Source organism: Typha latifolia, chromosome 11, assembly GCF_019914945.1.
Source record: "Typha latifolia isolate L0001 chromosome 11, TyphaL0001v2, whole genome shotgun sequence".
Lineage (NCBI taxonomy): Eukaryota > Viridiplantae > Streptophyta > Magnoliopsida > Poales > Typhaceae > Typha > Typha latifolia.
This window is the reverse complement of record NC_133096.1, coordinates 704,957-723,429: the sequence shown is the minus strand read 5'-3', so window position 1 is coordinate 723,429 and position 18,473 is coordinate 704,957. Positions and strand designations below refer to the sequence as shown.

The following is an 18,473-nucleotide window of genomic DNA, read 5'->3' as shown; positions in this document are numbered from 1 at the left end:
TCTCCGGTTCTACATTTCTGTCCAAATTCAATGTCATTCAAGTGGATTTTCCTAAAAGCATGAAGGCAAAGAAAGGTCATATGAGCCAAACAAATAGACATTCTGAGAATACTCAAAATATACAACTGAAAAGGGAGTCAAAATTTTGCAAAAGATATCAAGAGGTTTTCAAGAGACCTCTTTTGTATGCTTTAAAGCCAGAAGTACTTTTCTTGAGCATTTTTAACTCTCTTTTGAAGTTTTATCTTTTCCTTCCTGTCAATCTATTCCAACCGTATAACATCTGTATATCTTCCACTACATAGAACCCTTTATTTCTTTTTCAAACTTAGATCTCACCATGCCTTCTTGTTTTTCCTCCCTTCTGTGAAAGTAGAGCTAAATTTAAGCAACATTAAGATGATCAGATGCAGGCTAGCTTAACTTTTTCAAGAGTAATTGTGCTAAGAAGCAAATTGACAAAACCCTGTAATATAAATGCTTTTACTCTGAACATTTATAATCACAAGAGATATAACCTTAATAACTTATAATTACCAATAAGATGAAATGAAGAAATAGAGAACATCAAAGATCCTACCTCAATCTAAACTTCACAAATGAATCTGATAATGTCAGAAGATTATACCTTAAATAAAGAAACAGAGAACATCAAAGACATCCTACTCAATCTAAAGTACACAATGGATCTGAGAATGTCAGAAGATTATTCCTTCCAAGTTAACGAGTTCTTGAGCTGCTACAAGAAAAATAAATTTCACTGGAGAGAACTGCAAGGTAGCATGAAATGAAATTGGCAGATCTTATAAAAATATCATGGACTGGTAAGGTTTGCTTAAGAGTTGTCTTAAGCTACTCTAGCCAGCATGATATACACATTAGTCAACTGGATAGGCCTATGAAATCCATCAATATGGCAAATCTGATGTCCTAAACACAATTATATGCTGATAACAAAATGCAGAACAGAACAGTGAAAATCCATAAAAAGTCTGAGGATGCCCCAAAACAAATTACAATCAGTCATTCTCATGGCATAAACAAAGTTATAGTGTACTAGTTTTGAAAAAAAGTAGAGGCAGACATAGTAGTAGTACAATGGTAACTGATAAGCTGTTATCCAAACAATTCGGGGTATAGTAGATGAAAATATCCCCAACAGAAAACTTCAGACCTTAAACTCCATTTTTTTCTCTTCTTTTTTTTTCAACTTTCCCCTTCTTGTTCTTTTTCCTCCCCTTTTCACATCATATACAATCTCTTTTCTTTTGTTTTTTTTTTCATTTGCCAAGTACTCTCTTCTACTGCTGCATTTTTTTTTCACCTCCCTCATATGTTCACTTTTTTCTTCAAACTGTTTGAACAGCACTTTCTTTTTTTACTCACTTTTCTTTCTTTTCTTTCCTTGCTGTAATAGCACAGATGCCATTCCTTCCCCAACCATAAATTGTGACTATGTTTTATATGACTAGACAATGTATTGGACAATGCAATATGAGAGAATTGGAACTGAGATCATTCAGTGATCTATAGTTCCATGCCACATGAGACTATGAGAGCATCATCAGTTAAAACAAAAATTCACTATAAAATAACCTGCACATCAACATAACAAGGTAGGGTTCAAATAATTCTGAACAATTTGATGTTCAGTTACATGCCTAGAGTAGCCCTAAAAATAGGATCTAAGTATGATAAGAGGAAAGGTAAAACACAATTGTGAAGGAAGAAGTGTACAGTTACTCTCAAAGAAATTACATTTGTAAAAGAAGCTAAGTACAAACCCAAGAGGGGCGACGTGTCCATTTCATAGTTTTCAAGTTATCCTTTTCGTTCCTCATTTGACCAAGTACTCCGAAACTAGGCTACAACATGTGCAGCATAACTTCCTTCCAACATTGCAGATGTTGCCATAAAGTTCTTGCTCAGCCCAAGGGAAAAGAGAATTCAATATTGTATCAGGAAGCAAATGCATGCAGGAGCCTCAGTTAACTCCATGTATAACCGACAAAAAATGCCTGCAAAAAAGAAATAATTACTGAATTTCAAGAAAAAGAATAAAATGGTAAGTTGATGCATGTTTTAAAACCATCGGATAGAACAAGCGAGTGGAACTAAAAGCATTATTTCATGGCTATTGTTCAGTATATTCTGCAATGAATAGTACACATTTAAGTGATAGGAATCTGAACAATTTTAGCCAATTACTATAGGGAGTAGGCACATGACAATTTTAAGGCACTGTTAACCTTGTACTGACATAACAAGAACAAGTACAAAAAGGGGAATAATTAAAATCTTGTCTAACTAGGTTTCTGATGATCAAATGCTCGAACAGATACTCTACCCAAGGATTGGCATGCCAACCAACAAAGGGTGTGCCAGCAGTATTGACACATGGCATGAGGGGCTGCCGCCCAGCACCCCTCCTCTCACCTCCTAACAGCGATCCATCATCGCTACAGAGTAGCCGAAGGAGACAATTAGTGGTGGACAGCATCGCTGAGAAGCCGTCACTCTCCTCTCCCGGCACATGCCCTAGCCGGAGGTTGAAGACAATGGGATGGGTCAAATAATAAAAAAGGATCCACTTTGCATATCTAAGTCAAAGTACGAGTTTTGACCAAACTAGCACTGTTTGAAATTTAATTTACCAAAATGAACTACCCTTCAAACTTATTACCAAAGAGGGTATAGTTTACCGTAGCCCAAAAGAAAACACTTAACAATTTTGCATTTACTCTTTCCAGTAAACCGCTGAAATCTTTGGCATTTTCATTCTATAAAGAAACACTGGCTAGTTCAGCGTTTGATGTTAATGCTATGCTCAATATTACAGAACAACATCAAGGCACGTTGGAAATGTATATTAAGGGTACACCAATAATTAATGAAGAAAGCAACCATATTGATTCACCAATCAAAGCTCCATTGTATAATTTTAATGATGTTACATAGATATCTAATGAAGGACCTAATCAACCAATTATTAAAAACTCTACTCAATCAAGCTATGAAGGTTGTATAGAACCACTTGAACGCCCAAGTATTAATGCCTGCTCTAGCCAACCGTCGAGTTTTGATGATCAATCTGCTGATACAGATATTGCACGTATTATTGAATGTGATGAAAATAGCCATGCAATATACAATATTCTACAAGATAGTTAACTGTTTGAAACATCTAATGAAGAGGATATAGATGAGTTGTTAGAAGATGATTCAACTAATGGTGAGTCTAATGGAATTGCAATCGATCCAATAAGTACTTTTGAGCCAATGCTTCAATTCTACAATGTAGATTTGACACAAATTGTTAATCAAGTTGTTGGCTAACCTCCTTCGAGATATATAGGCAGTGATTTGTGTGTTCAGATATTGTTTATGAGCAAATAAGAAGTACAAATATGTCTAAACAAATGTGATTAGCACATATCATTCATTCAAAGTTAAAGCTTCAAAGTCTAATATTTTATATGTTAAACGCCAATAAAATGACATATGCCAATGGAGGTTACGAGCGCTATTACGAGAGCCATAGAATGTGAAAAATTACTAAATATAATGGTTCACATACTTGCCTTAATCATTCTTTAAATAAAGACCATAGTCAATTAAATATAAGTTTTGTCGCCGATGAAATTAAAAGGTTTACCAGTAATGACACATCAGTTAGTATTGCTCGGTTGCAAACACACATCCTTAAAAAGTATCGCCATTAAATTTCATATCAAAAGGCTTGGAAGACAAAATAAAAGACCATTGGAGATGTATTTGGTGGTTAGGTAAATTCTTATAACCAATTGCCATCATTTATGCTTGAATTACTACATAAAAATCTGAGATTGTCTTGTGGAAGAAAGTCCATTCAGATCAACCAAATATAGAAATCTTTAATCGTATATTTTGGTCATTTGATCTTTCCATTAAAGTTTTGCACATTGTAGGTCAGTATTAAGTATCGATGGCACACACATATATGACAAATACAAAGAACTTTGCTTACTGCTATCACCACTGATGTGAATGGTGTGTTTCCTCTTGCATTCATTGTTGTGGAGAGTGAGAATGTTGACATTTGGAGTTGGTTCCTATATTGCTTGCGCTCTAGGTTCTACTTAAGAGGGAAGGCATATATTTGGTTTCAGATCGTCATGCAAGAATTATAGCAACAATCAATTATGAAATAAATGGATGAACTAAACCGTTAGAATACCACCGTTTTTGTCTCCGACATATGGTTAGCAACTTACATAAGGAATTCCAGGATATAAGCTTAAAGAACTATGTTCACATGGCTACTTTGCAAAATCATATTCGACGTTTAACTTTCACATGGGTCGAAGAGGTTTGTATAATCTAAATGCAAAAATATATCTTGATGATATTCCACTAGAGAAGTGGTCTTTAACTCATAACGAGGGTTATCGGCAAAATCATATTCGACGTTTAACTTTCACATGGGTCGAAGAGGTTTGTATAATCTAAATGCAAAAAAATTTCTTGATGATATTCCACTAGAGAAGTGGTCTTTAACTCATAACGAGGGTTATCGATATGAGGTCACTACTACTAACCTTTCGGAGATATTTAACGAGATAATGAAAGGTGCACGCGGCTTGCCGATAAAGGCGTCGGTGGAAATGTCTTTTTATCGTGCTGTGAGTTTCTCATATACTAGACGAAAATTGGGAGATGCAGCAATGGCCAACCATCAAGATTTTACTTCTATCACTACTATTATGACCAGTTTCATAAGAATGATAGATTGCATACAGTTCACAAATTCAATAATCGTCGTGGTACCTTTGAGATCACTACTACACAGTCTAATTTAGGCAACTTAAGAGGTAAACGATCTCAAACCGTGACCTAAATAACAAGAGTTGCACATGCGGCAAAATACAACAATATAAATATTTATGCACCCATGTACTTATTGCATGCAAAACTGTGGACTTAAATTGGAGGTCGTTTGTTGATCATATATACACCGTGCAGGCATGAGTACATGGGAGACTGAGTTTTATCCTCTTCGTGATAAAAGTTATTGGTCAAATTATGACGGTTCATTATTATATGATCTTGTTACAAAGAGGGTGGCTAAAGGGAGACCAAAAATGTCTAAGATTTTATAATGAAATGGATGAGCGGGAGTCTGCTAAAAAATACTTATGTGGCATTTGTAGGCAAGAAGGGCATAATCAACGTAGCTGTAAGGATAAAAATATAGTTGTTGGGCCTTCCTAAATCATCGATAAAGTGTTACATTATGGTACATTTTCAATTCAAAAAATGGCTAGAATTAATACCCTTTTACATAACTTATTTTAAAGCAATGATGGCCATGCCAGTGGCACGTGCCGTGCGGTGCCACCATCGGCACGGGGCGTGTCAGTGGCACACATTTATAATGTTTTTAATAAATCTTTTAAGGTATTTAGAGATATTTTTTAGTCTTTGGTATGTCAATATTTGATTTTTTGTCTAAATATATGTATTAAAATTTAAAATCTACATTACAATATTTTATCTTTAAATTATTTTTATAAATAACCTATTTTATTAAAGATAAAACAACAGTTGAATATAAATATTATTCAACACATAATATGATTGAATATATTTATTAAAATTAATATTAATGATTAAACACTCCATAATATGATTGAATACTCCATAATATAATTGAACACATAATAACATTCACTACATAATTGATCATTCAATATATAATTGATAATAGTTCAATAATTAAAACTAATATCTAGTTGAACGTAAAATGACGAGGAGGATCAAAGTCTTCATTTGCTGGCACAAAAAGCACACCGAAATGTTGCGTTAAATACTATCGATATTCTTCAAAACTCATCCAGTGATAATAATGCTCGTTATAACATCTCACAATCTTCATACAAATAAGAATTTTGTAATTCTTTAATGATATGATATGAATATTGAATATGCACGAAGATGACCGGCACCGGTATAGGCACAGACACACCATAAGCATATGCAGATTGTGGATATGGAGTATAATAAGAGTATTATGGCTCTGGTAGGTGTGATTGATATGTTGGTAATGATGATGAACTCATAACATCATATAAGCGCACCTCTCCTAATGTCCTGCTATCTATAGACTCAAGTCCTTCCCTCATTTGACTGTAATCATATTGAGCTCGAGATGGTCCCTTTTTTTCCTTCTATCTCTGATAAATTCAGTTTTATAGTTGTCTAGGTCTGGCATATGAGTTGTTATTCCAATTTTAAAAAATGACAAATAAGTTGTCATTTCAAAAATGACAAATGACAAAAGTTAATTGATGGAAATAAGAAAAAGTTAAAAAAAATAGGTTTCACATGTCATATCATATTTGTTAAGAAAATAAGTAAAGTTGATTTGATAAAGATTGATGGAAATAGAAAAATTTTAAAAAAAATGTTTGTACATTAGCACATGACCGGCACGAGGCTGTGCCGGACCAGCACGGATCGGCACGGGGGTGTGCCACTAGCNTACACCCCGTGCCGAGTCGTGCCTCTACTGGCACAGCAAGTGCCGGTCGGCACGGGGCATGCCGACCGGCACGGCTATCCTTGTTTCAAAGTATTTTAATAAACTTATTATTCACTTATATTATCTAGACTTGTGATGACTACACACAAGGACCCAGGCCCAGTCGATACATATGTGCTGAGGTTATAGAGACACCATAGATCCGAGGTGATATGCAAGGATGAGGTTAGTATTTATAATTACGCCTTATTTTTATTTTATGGCTCAATTTTCTTATTTATATTTTATTCTCATGATCCAAGGCTTCTAGCATTTAGGCATCATTTCACTCGTACTAGTAGACAATGGGAGTCGGATCCACAGATAGTTGATATCTTAGTGCAAACAAGGTTCTATTATATATATATATATATATATATATATATATATATATATATATATATATATCAACTCGTTAGGATACACATTGATTGGGCATTGATCACTGCATTAGTCGAGCGTTGGCGACTAAAGACATACATTTCATATAAAGGTTGGAGAGGTCACTGTTACATTACAAGATGCTGCGATATTATTAGGTCTGCGCATCCACGGACCTACCGTGATTAGTACCGCAAATATTCAGTGGGATGACATTTGTCAGGAGCTGCTAGGAGTTCTCACCTCAAACAAGGAAACGTGGTTTGTCGTTACACATGCAATGGTTGAGAGACATTTGGCGCCCTTCAGGCAGATGTTGATGATCAGATAATTCGACAATACGTTAGGGCTTATTTTGATGATCATGGGGGGATTAATATTTGCAAACAAGTCTGGAGATGCAATACAGTTGATGTATCTTTCTCTACTACGAGACTTCGACTACACTAGCACGCTCAGTTGACGTAGTATCGCGTTAGCAGTACTTTACCGGGAGCTATGTTGACGCAAATCTAGTATGAATGCAATGTTTTGGAGAACAATCGACCCAACAAGTAACTAGAGTAAAATATAATAAGCAATAACTGATAAGAAGTTAATTGATTAAAAGGATCACTACTAGATGGAAGGAGAGAAAACCACTCAGATAAGGCAGTAGCTTCCTCAACTCTCAAATAGGTACATTGATAGTAGAAAGGCCTAAAATATGGTGTAAGGAAAGACTTTAGAGTTTAGGTTTACCAATAAATGGAATAGTGCTTTACTTTGAAACCAAATCCTCCTCTTCACGTCCGGGCACCCAAAGATTCTCTTTCACCATTGGAATCTTTTGGACAGCAGCAATAACCAACGAAAAAGTAGAGGTTGAAGAAGAAGAGAGGTTTAGAGAGAAAGTGGAAGAGATTAGAGAAGAATCTTAAGACAGAGTAAGAAAAATGGAGAGAAAGAAAGAGAGAAGAAGAAGGCCATAGGGGAGAAAAGTGAGAGATCTCAAATAAATCTTATTCCAACTTGTTCTTGTTTCTCATGCAATAACCCTTAAATAGGTTAACAATCTTAATTCTAGCTGATTCTAATAAAAACTTATTTCCTAATATGACTCTAATTGATCTTCTTACCTAAATTGATTGATCCAATTTAGGTAATAAATCAATGTGGACATCTCCCACATATAAGCTTACCATAACTATCAATTGAGATTCTAATAGAAATTCATTTCCTAATAGGATCCTAATTGATTAAACCTTACCTAAATTGACTAACCCAATTTAGGTAATAACTCAATACGAACATCCCCCGCATATAGGCTACCATATTTGTCAATTGACTAATTCAATTGATTATTTGAATTAAAAATCAACAATTAGACCAAAATTGGACTCGAGTAATTATATTTTGGTCAAATTGAAGATGATGCCCACATCATATGTCGAGTAGGGGTGTAATGAGCCGAGCCTGAAAGAGCCTGCTCAAGCTTAGGCTCAGCTCGAAATTAATTTCGAGCCTTCTAACTGTGCTCAGGCTCAACTCAGCTTAACTCAAGCTGAGCTCGAGCCGAGCCAGACCAAGCCCGAGTCGAGCTCAAGCCTAAAATGAACGTATTGTCAAAGCCTTATTCAAACCGAGCCGGATCGAGCTCAAGCCTGAGCCGAGCGACAACCTATGAAGCTAAAGTTTAAAATTTTAACCAATGTAATTAGAACAAAAACCAACAAATTGAGGGTCCCAACAGGAAGAAGGCTTGCCGACGGTTGGAGGAGGAGGAGGAGGACCGGAGGAGGCTAAGCTTGTCGATGGTGGAGGAGGAGGCTTGCCGACAAATGGAGGAGGACCGGAGGAGGCCAAGCTTGCTGACGGTGGAGAAGGAGTAGGAGAAGGAAGCCTTGCCAAGCTTGCCGATAGTTGGAGGAGTCGAGCTTGCCGATAGTGGAGGAGGAGGAGGACCGGAGGAGACTGAGCCTGCTGATGGTGGAGGAAGAGGATCGGGGGAGGCCAACAGAGGAAGCCGACAGAGGAGGAGGCTTGCCGAGCTTGTCAACAATTGGAGGAAGAGGAGCCAAGCTTGCTGACGGTGGAGAAGTGCAGCAGCATGCTGTTGCATGAGCAACGTCCTTCTTTCAACCTTTCAGGTTCAGGGAATAGAGCAGGTTTTTGCAAGGATACCTCTCAAACATGACTAATCATTAAGATTTCATCAAATTAACTATAAAAAGATAGAAATAACCTTATTCTTTTTTTACATAAGTCAAAGGTATTTGTCTTTTTGTCTACTAAATAGTTAAGCTTTCGACTTATAGGTGCCAAAAGGTAACCTCAAAGATATCCACGCAAAAACCATGGGTTTTGAAGGGTTATACACATAAATATTAATAATTCACCAACTACTCAAAAAACTTAAAATATAGAAAAATGATGATTTTTATATTTTATATTCTAATACTCTTCCTTACTTCTTGGACTTTTGAGATATTTTGAGATAGCCAAGAAGTAGATTTGACCTAAATGGATGAAGATTTAAACAATAGACGAGTCTAGTAGGATTTGAACTTAGAACATCTACTTTGATACCAATAATAACTCACCAAGTACTCTAAAAGATTAAGTTGTTACAAAACGGTAATTTTATATTCTAAGAAATATGAAATTTAAGAGTATGCATGCACATAATAGACTTTGGAGGAGTATACAAGAAAAAATAAAGAGTTTAATCTAATTCAAAATGCTGCAGATAAAACAAATCCAGCCATTGACTAGTGCCTAGAAAAGCAGTTTTACCTTCTAGGTTGAAGGAAACAACCATGTAGGTCATGTTCAGCTTCTCACTGGCTTTAGTATCATTTTAAATGATTGATTTTATTTGAACATATTACTAACAGAATATGATCGTTTAAGTGGACAAAAGCTTAGCTAGGTATTATAAGATAAATTGGCATCCCTGTGCATGAGGTCCCACCAATGCAAGATCTAGGGAGAGCAAGAAGTACATGGCCTTAAGCCCCATTAGTTTGAGGTTTCTATGACTCATTCCCAGAGAACCAGAGCAGACGGCATCAATCTTTAACCTCAATACTGATGATGCCTTCACCACACCATTCTAAATTATTTCCTTCACATTCACCACACCATTCTAAATTATTTCCTCAGCCTAGATCGGAAATAATAAATCCAGGTTGTAGTTTTCAATATTTTTTTCCAGATTAAAGAGGTTTAGATTCGATAAGGATCATTGCAGTCCTTATCTCGAGACATTAGATACTTTTCCTAGTGGTCAATGCATCAGCATCTCTCTAATTGTCTAACACAAACTAACTACAATATACTGTGAAAAAAAAACTTGCATGGAAATTTCATTCAGTAAACTATAGTGACTCATTGCAATTCTGACAAAATAGAACATACCTCACTTAGAAAAGCTGGTATTATTGTTATCTACATTGGGTGAAACATCACATATTTCTGGACACTCTTCAAATGATGACACGGAATGGCTGGAAACTGGGGCATGTGCCAGATCATTGGAAATTGTAATGGAGGCAGACTTGGTGCTTTCTACATTCATCACAGGCTCGCCCATTATTGCACTGCATTTTAATCTTCCCGCAGGCAATGAAGGTTTTTCAGTTGTCACCTGTTCAACATGGATTTTGGTACTAGAAGCCCCAGTAGGAGTTGAAGTTTCTTGAATCCCATAATTACTGTTGGAACTAGGAGACTCTGTTAGCCATGAAAACCGTAGAGTATGGCCTTTCCATGATTTACCAGTAGCATAAGCTCTTTCAGCAGCCTGACGTGTTGTAAAAGTCACACAAGCAGTACAATTTTGAGATGAATTCAAGCTTGCATTTTCAGAGTGGGCTTCCATGTCTTCAAGCACAATAGATGAGACATCACCAAATGATGAAAAATGGTCCCTCAGAACAGAAACCTGTTAAGAAAAAATATCAGGAGTTAAGAAAGAAACAGACTCTTAATTCATCATCTATCAGAGCAAACAAAAAGGAGAAAACTAACCAGATAATAATGCATAAAGGAGAAACATCTAAAAGCCTCCTCAGAAATACATCAGTTTAATATTCATATTCTAAAGCAAGTTGGGCAAAATAAAATACAGAAAGTTGTGGGTTGTCTAAACTCTAAAGTTGAAGAAATAAGCAGCCTGAAGTAGAATTGTTGATAGTTAATATTTTTTTCAGTGACAAAGATACAAAGTGGAACTGCAGCCTTCATTTCTTTTATGCTGAAGGCTAGAAAGTCGTAAGGGTGGAAGAAGATATACATGCATGCATATATATATATATATATAGAGAGAGAGAGAGAGAGAGAGAGAGACTTACCTCTGTTATTTCAGTTGGTAAAGGAGAAAGAACTCTAAATGAGGTGGGACGGTTGTCCAACTTAAATCTATTCTGCGAAAATGCTGGTAGATGAGTTGTCCGTTTCATGCTCTTTGGAGTTTGTTGTGTGTTTGTTGAATTGGCTTTTAAAGTGGGTGAAACAAACACATCTTCAGAGTTTCTTTCCAGTGCATAACCAGCCTCCCGGTTTGTCCCTTGTGCACTAACATTTTCAGGCCTTGAAGAAGCAACCTTTGCATCTTCACCAGCTGTACCCAGTTTTTTGCCTTTTCCAGCAGATTCCCCCTTTTTGCCTGATGTAGTCTGCAATCAGTAGTCCCAATAATTATTTTTTGGTCTTTAAGTTCACAAGGCATATTATACTCAAAGAGATAACTCTATTTTGTTCTGACTGAGGTTTAAAATTAAATATCTAGTAAAAAGAAATTCATGTAGCAAGAACAAAAAGAAAAATAAACATATGAGATTTCGGTCTATCCTTAGAAAGATACAAACAATATGACCTATACCTTGGATGGCTTTCTTTGACATTTTACATAAGTCGTAGTCTTTAGGCAACTTCTGAAAAGTACTTAGAGTAAAGAACAGTAACTTACTTGTTTCGCGAGTTTATCTAATTGCCGCCGGAATTCATCACGCTTTTGAGCCAAAATCTCCTGCTTTTTACGAAGTTCTTCCAAAAGCTCCAAACTTTCCAGCTTCTTCTGCACAGGGATTGTCGCTTCTGAACCATTTGCTGATAGACCTTTAAAAGGACCAGTGGTTGGCACCAATTTTTCAGAAGATCCATTACTTGTCTTTGGAGTTGCAGATGGTAGATTTTCTCGTCCTCTGTCAGAATCAGATGGCTGAGCTAAGGCAGAGGATCCCTCCATATTAAGCAACTGCAGAGATGTCGAATGGACTCTACTTTCTCCCTGATCAGATATTCTATCTCGGTTAGCCCACCACAGCTTTATAAAGCGGTTACCCATTACAGCATCAGGTGCTTTAAGGGCAGCCTCAGCCTCCTCCCTTTTAGAGAACTGAACAAAAGCTTTTTCACTGTTATGTGGAATATAAATGTCTATTACTTCCCCGAACTTCTGGAAGTGTGAAAAAATGGCCTCTCTTTTGTTGTTTTTCTGGGGAATACCATTGATATAAAGAGTACGAGAAGCTCTCTGAGATGTTCTACCACCATGATGTCCTAGATCTCCATGCATTCTTGAATGAAGCTGAAAACTTGGGGCCTTCACAGTCATATCCTTAGCAGCAACATTCCCTTGAACCTTACCAGGAGTTGCATCCTCATGCTCTTCTTTCATCTGATTTCCAAGATAACTTGTAGAAGTCACATTAGTATTAGTCACCCTTCCTGCTTCTGACCTATTCCTAGACCTTATCCGGCCCCAAACAGATGAATTTGTAGTCTGTGGACCAACATTGGCTGCCAGCACATGGCTTTGCGCCTCTCTCTCAGTGTCACTGGATAATCTGATTCCCTGATGTGTAGAAGAATCAGCATCCCACACTGATTCATCAACATTATTTAACGAAGGAAGCCTGAAGCCAGAATGTGATGTTTCAGGCTGTTCATTGTTCCATAGAGGTTGATCAGGATCATATACATCTGCTTCAACAACAGCTGAAGCAGATGAAATTCCATTCAATTTTGATGCATCATCTGTCCCAACAGAATTATTGTCTTTTATAGGAACAGCTTTGCTACTTGTCAGTGGGGTTGATGAAGTACTAACAGGAGGTATAGATCCTGTCCTAGCTTGACTTCCCAGTTGATGGTGACTTGGGATTGAGACAGGAAGATTGAACTGAGAAAGGCTCTGTAAAAATGCTACAAGGATATTAATTATGACAGATGACACAGAATATAATGTAATGTAGCAATCATACAAAATGGTGTATTAACCAAGAACTTGAAATGATGGTAGAGTGAAAGAATTTAGCCTTACATACACAACCATGACAAGGGAAGAAATTGGACTAACATTCACTCAACCAAAAAGGCAGTTACAAGGCCCAGAGGAAGAATTAGAAATTTAAAATCACAATAGCATCAACTATTAATGAACTTAACAACACATCTTTGACCATATGACTTGAAAAGGAATAAGTTGTATAAAGCAAGAAAATAACCTAATAGATCACCTTATCAAAATGCTATTAATGAACCTTATAAATTTAGAAGATATATAGTGAGAATATGGTTATAAGGCATAACAAATATTTTTCCTAGAAGATGAAATAAAAAAAATCTCACACACAAACATTACAAAACCAACAGAAATATTTAACACTAGCATACATGTATTGGTATAAAAATTAGATTAGATGAGCTTATGAAAAGAATCAGACCTGAACATCTTCAACAACAATTCGATTTACACCATGCTCCATTGGACACATATCCCCTCTTAAGCAAAATCCACGCTCCTCAAAGTCTCTACAACGCTGACGAGGCATGCCAAGATTCATTAGAGGGGCAATTGTAGGCTGAAGAGCCCCTTGCAAACTAAGTGGGTGAATTGGATCCATAATTCTGTTAGTCATTCCAGAAATGACTCCATATGCACCCCAAGAACCATTTTGTGAACTTGCACCACTTGGTAAGCCTGCCCCTGCAAACATGCTAGGATGTGTAGGATGTCCTTGCGAAGCCATCCTTGATGCAAAATCAATTGTGTCAAGTGGGGTAAATCTTGGATCATGCTGACCCCAAGGTATAATATTCCTTCCTCTTCCTCTTCCAACCGGAGGACGAACTGAGGATGCAGATAAATCAAGATGTGGAGCAGGATCAGGAAAAAATGATTGGTTTACTCTAGCCCGTGAACCTAAATTAGAAGGAGCATGATCATGCATTGACATGCCATAACGTCGCTTTTCAGACTTTGAAGAATACTCCTTCGGGAGATCTCCATGAGAGTAGGTACCAGAAAAGAGTTGCCCATTCTCAAGAGGCCTACTTCGCTTTCTGTTTGGTCTTAGAGGTTGTTCCTGGACATTATTGTCAAAAGACTGAGGCCTAGGTTCCCGCCTACGGTGCTTATGATTACGATCATCGTCATCATCATCAGTAATTTCATGGTCTTCAGGATCAGTTACTGGGTCAGAAGAGGTTGAATTACTTTCTTCCTTTGGCAATGAAGTTCTTGGTTCCACAGCATCCACCACAGTGGAGAGAGAGGGCTCCACCATCTTGATACTATCAAGCTTTCAGCGGTTCTCAAAACTGAGCTATTTACAAGGGTGGCAGTGACAGTATTCTGAAATGAATAATGTACCCAAAAATGGGGTTTGGGATGAGAAAATTATAAGAAACAAATCTCAGCAGAATATATGACATGTTATTAAAGATCTATAATTAATAGCAGAGTGTTAATACAAATAACTATTCGCAGCTCGCATGACATAAAAAAGGGACAATTTCATTTATACCCCTAAGCCACCACCATTTTCTACATAAATTCTTTGAACCTTTTTTTTATCGCATACACCACGTGAATCTTTATTTTTAATTTGCAGGTCTTATAGTTACTTCTTTTTCTTAGTTCAGGGAATGTATATGGGTAATAAATAAAATCAGGAAGTATATGTGAAAAATAATGATAGTTCAAGGTCTAAGTGAAATTAGTCTTAAAAAATGTTATTTTTTAATAAGAGACATAATGACCACTTGAATAGAAATGTTTCCTAAAAGGTAATAACAATAGCAAAAGGTGACCTCTATGACAATCAACCAGTTATGATGAAACAAGATCTATGAGCACATTGTTTGTCAAGTCAAAATTTTGGTTAACAGAAAAAAAAAAAATAAGCAGAACTCAAGATTGTCAGTAATTCCCTTTCAAGAGAGTGAACAAAGAAATAACATAAGCATATAAAATAGAAGTCAGAGAAATATCTCCCATACTAAAAAAAGTTTTAGTCCTACAGAAAACAAGGTAAACTAGCACTAGGTATTGCTAGCTATCCAACTCATCATCTTCAAATACAGCTATAGCACATATAGCAATGAAGCTAATGAAGACCTTCAGTCAAGCTCACTCTGATAGACAATTCTTGAAGTTCTCATATGCATCCAATATCGCCAAGCTCATAGTGGCAAATATCCTCTTTATTTTTATTTTTTTCCCTTTTTTCTGTACATAGATTATGACTTATTTTAGTTGCAAGAGCAAATGCTGATTCATCATAAAATATATTCAAGTATACAACGCCTGCCTTTATCAAAGAATATAACAATAGATCTATACATAACACCTGCCTTTATCAAAGAAAATAACAATAAATCTACCAAGATGGAAGTATTCACTCAAAAAGGAAAATAAATGCCACTACCACCGCATGATTCAATCAAGACCACTAAGCAATAAAGTGAAATGGGAAAATTTTATGTATAAACCCAAAATATAGCTCTTCCTTTGTCCGTCATAAAACACGTTCTGCAACTTCTTCCTAAAATTTCAATCATAGTGTGGCATTAACCTTACATATCACGTTAGCAAAGTATTCTCATCTTACAGGAACCTTACTGTGTTATTCCTCTTTGGACTCTCCTAACTTGTCAATCTCATCGATTTCAAGATGCGGCGACAACAATGGCCTAAGAAAGTGGCCAGCGAGCAACAATGTTGTCGGTGATAAAGATCTCAAGCTTCTTCTTATCCACCATGATATTTGGTACTCTCATTGTTTCTAGTTTCTACATTCATTTCTCTGATTGGAGATTATTAGATCGTCCTACTTGAATGAATACCTCCAATTTCCTTCCAAGATAAGGCAACTGGTTCTCCTTCAAGTAGGCATCATCCTCCCATAATGATGTAATGCAATGATTATACTAACAACAACATGGTATGTGATCCATCATTGGTTCATATCATGATCGTCTTTGACCGGGATTACCTCACAGACTTGATCATCAAGCTTTGCTCCAACATCCAGAATGCACTCTGCTGTTTCCACCTCCCTTCAACACTGAGCAATGAATGTCGGTCCGGTCTAGAGCGTATCTTATTTATTTAGAAAAAAAAAAGTATCTTCTTTTACTTCCTCATTGTTATATCCAAGTGTTAAATGACAAAATGTAAAGAGGATAGATGTCAACTTTGAAATAATGAGAACAAAATGTTTGAACTACAATACCGTTATACTGAAGGCTCCAAAATCTTTGTTTATCTATTAGTATCTAATGAGAATCACCATTCACCAGTAAAAGGACAAGTACCAACAAGAAAGTAATTGGCATGACAAGTCTGATTAAGAAAAAATTGGTTAACATTTTCCCACCTTCTCTTATGAAAAAGGATCACTGGTTCCTTAAATATTAGTGAACCAACGTGTTCACTCCAAATCCTCAAGTTAAACCAATGTCTTAAAAGGCAGCCGTGGGTGGCGAGCGGTCACCTCACTGCCTAGTGTCAAGGCGAAGGGTGGACAACAAGATGGGTGACAAGGCGTTCTAGCATTTTTTATATAAATAATATTAAAAAAATTATATATGATATATTCTTATTTTTTATACTAATATAGTATATATAAAATTTGCAACAATGCACTACACCAGAATATCAAATAACATAAGCATAATTCACAATTCACAACAATAACAAGTTCACAAGAATCACAACCAAATATCCATAAACAGTAAGTACTAACTAGCAATTGAATCCTCTAGCATAAATAGATTAACAATAAATACTAATTAGAAAACTAATACAGCAAATTTGTTAGGACAGTGAAAGAATTCGAAGAAATCTCCATTTAAGAATTAAGAGTTCAACTGTTCAAGACAGTTAAATAATCAATTTGCTAATTAGCACGGATCAGCAAAGAGCCCAGGAATCAACCCTGTCGGCTTTCTTCTCTAGCAAACTAATTAGCTCAATAATCATTATTCATTATCAATTATCAGGAATCAGGAGAGTAAAACTGTGAAAGGAAACTAAAGAAGCAGGGAAACAAAGCATGCTTGCCGTGATTATCTATTGCTTTTAATTACTAATTAGAGAAGGAACCTACTGTAGCACTGAAGAAACTAGAAAGAGAAGAAAGCCGACAATGAAAGGGAAAAAGAGAAGGAGAAAAGGAAGAAAAAAATGCTGCTTGGCGGCCTTTCTCTCTCGGCGGCCAAACCAGAAGGTGGCCGCCGAGAGTGAAAAGGGAAGAAATCAATAAATAGAGGACAGTGAAATAGGGAAGAAAGAGAAGAAGAAAAAAAACGGGTTTAAGGGGCACCTCGCTCGCCGCTGGATTTGAGGGTTATCGCTTGCCGCCATCGACATGTCGCCGCCACTCGGAGATGATCGAGAGAGGGGGACGATCGAGAGAGGGAGACGACGATCGAGAGAGGCAGACTTAGTTTTTAGGGCTCAGATCGAGGGTGAGGGAGAGAAGAGAACGATTGGGTTTTGTTTTAAATAGTTAACGGGTTAGCAAATAGTCAAGATCCGACCCGAATCAAGATCCGACAGCTCTATAGCGGGCTGATCCGCAATGAGCCACTAGGCCCGCTAAGCGATTTAACGGTCCGCCATACGACTTAGATTGAAGAGAATTACGAACACGGACACGACACGATAAAAAGTGAAAGCATTCATATATTAAGCTATACGAAGTATTCCTGAGAATTTAGGAATTAAAAAGATTGAAAGACAATCAAAAGTGCACAAATTCTAAAAAAACCACAAGATCATCGTTACGAGCCATAAAACATGTATGGGTATTTAAGTTTCATATAAATTTTAAAAACTAAGAACTCATTACAAAGCAACAAAGTAACATAAGGTATATCGTTCATCTTTAGATCGTAATGGATCATCGTGACTCATTAATAAATATTATAGTCTCTAACTTGAAGTATCGTGAAAGACTGAGATGGAAAACTAAACGGAATGTACAGAATTTTTAGCACATACAACCATCAAACCAGAGACCAAAGTAAGATCATAGTCAAGTAAATAGTAAGACCCTTGAGCCATTCACCGCGTCTGCTTTCTCTCTCTCTTGGCATTGAGTGTGTCACCACCTTTGATGTTGACTCTGACTCTAAGTGGTTAGAGGATCAGCAGCAAAGCTAATTAGAAAACTCATATCTATTTCTCTCGTCTGATCTTAGCGCTTGTTTTTGGGGAGCTGGGCAAAAGGAAAAGAGGCTCCTAGCTAAAGTTGTCTCG

At 36.6% G+C, this 18,473-nt stretch overlaps 1 protein-coding gene and 1 pseudogene across 2 annotated transcripts; one reads left to right on the top strand and one right to left on the bottom strand.

The window, feature by feature from the left end:
• Positions 1-1,568: 1,568 nt before the first annotated feature.
• LOC140797737 (zinc finger CCCH domain-containing protein 27) lies at positions 1,569-17,682 on the bottom strand. 2 transcript variants are annotated; one of them, XM_073151381.1, is made up of 7 exons: positions 17,536-17,674; positions 16,204-16,310; positions 13,651-14,561; positions 11,892-13,118; positions 11,275-11,598; positions 10,340-10,865; positions 1,569-2,018 (listed from the first exon to the last, which is right to left on the bottom strand). In XM_073151381.1, exons 3-6 carry the CDS (start codon positions 14,491-14,493, stop codon positions 10,341-10,343), a joined length of 2,919 nt encoding a protein of 972 aa, XP_073007482.1. In that variant the 5' UTR covers positions 14,494-14,561; positions 16,204-16,310; positions 17,536-17,674; the 3' UTR covers positions 1,569-2,018; position 10,340. The 2 variants fall into 2 exon arrangements, with proteins under 2 accessions (XP_073007482.1, XP_073007481.1); XM_073151380.1 differs by lacking the exon at positions 16,204-16,310 and having other exon boundaries at positions 17,536-17,682.
• LOC140797681 (serine/threonine-protein phosphatase 7 long form homolog) lies at positions 6,741-7,403 on the top strand (annotated as a pseudogene).
• Positions 17,683-18,473: the final 791 nt, after the last annotated feature.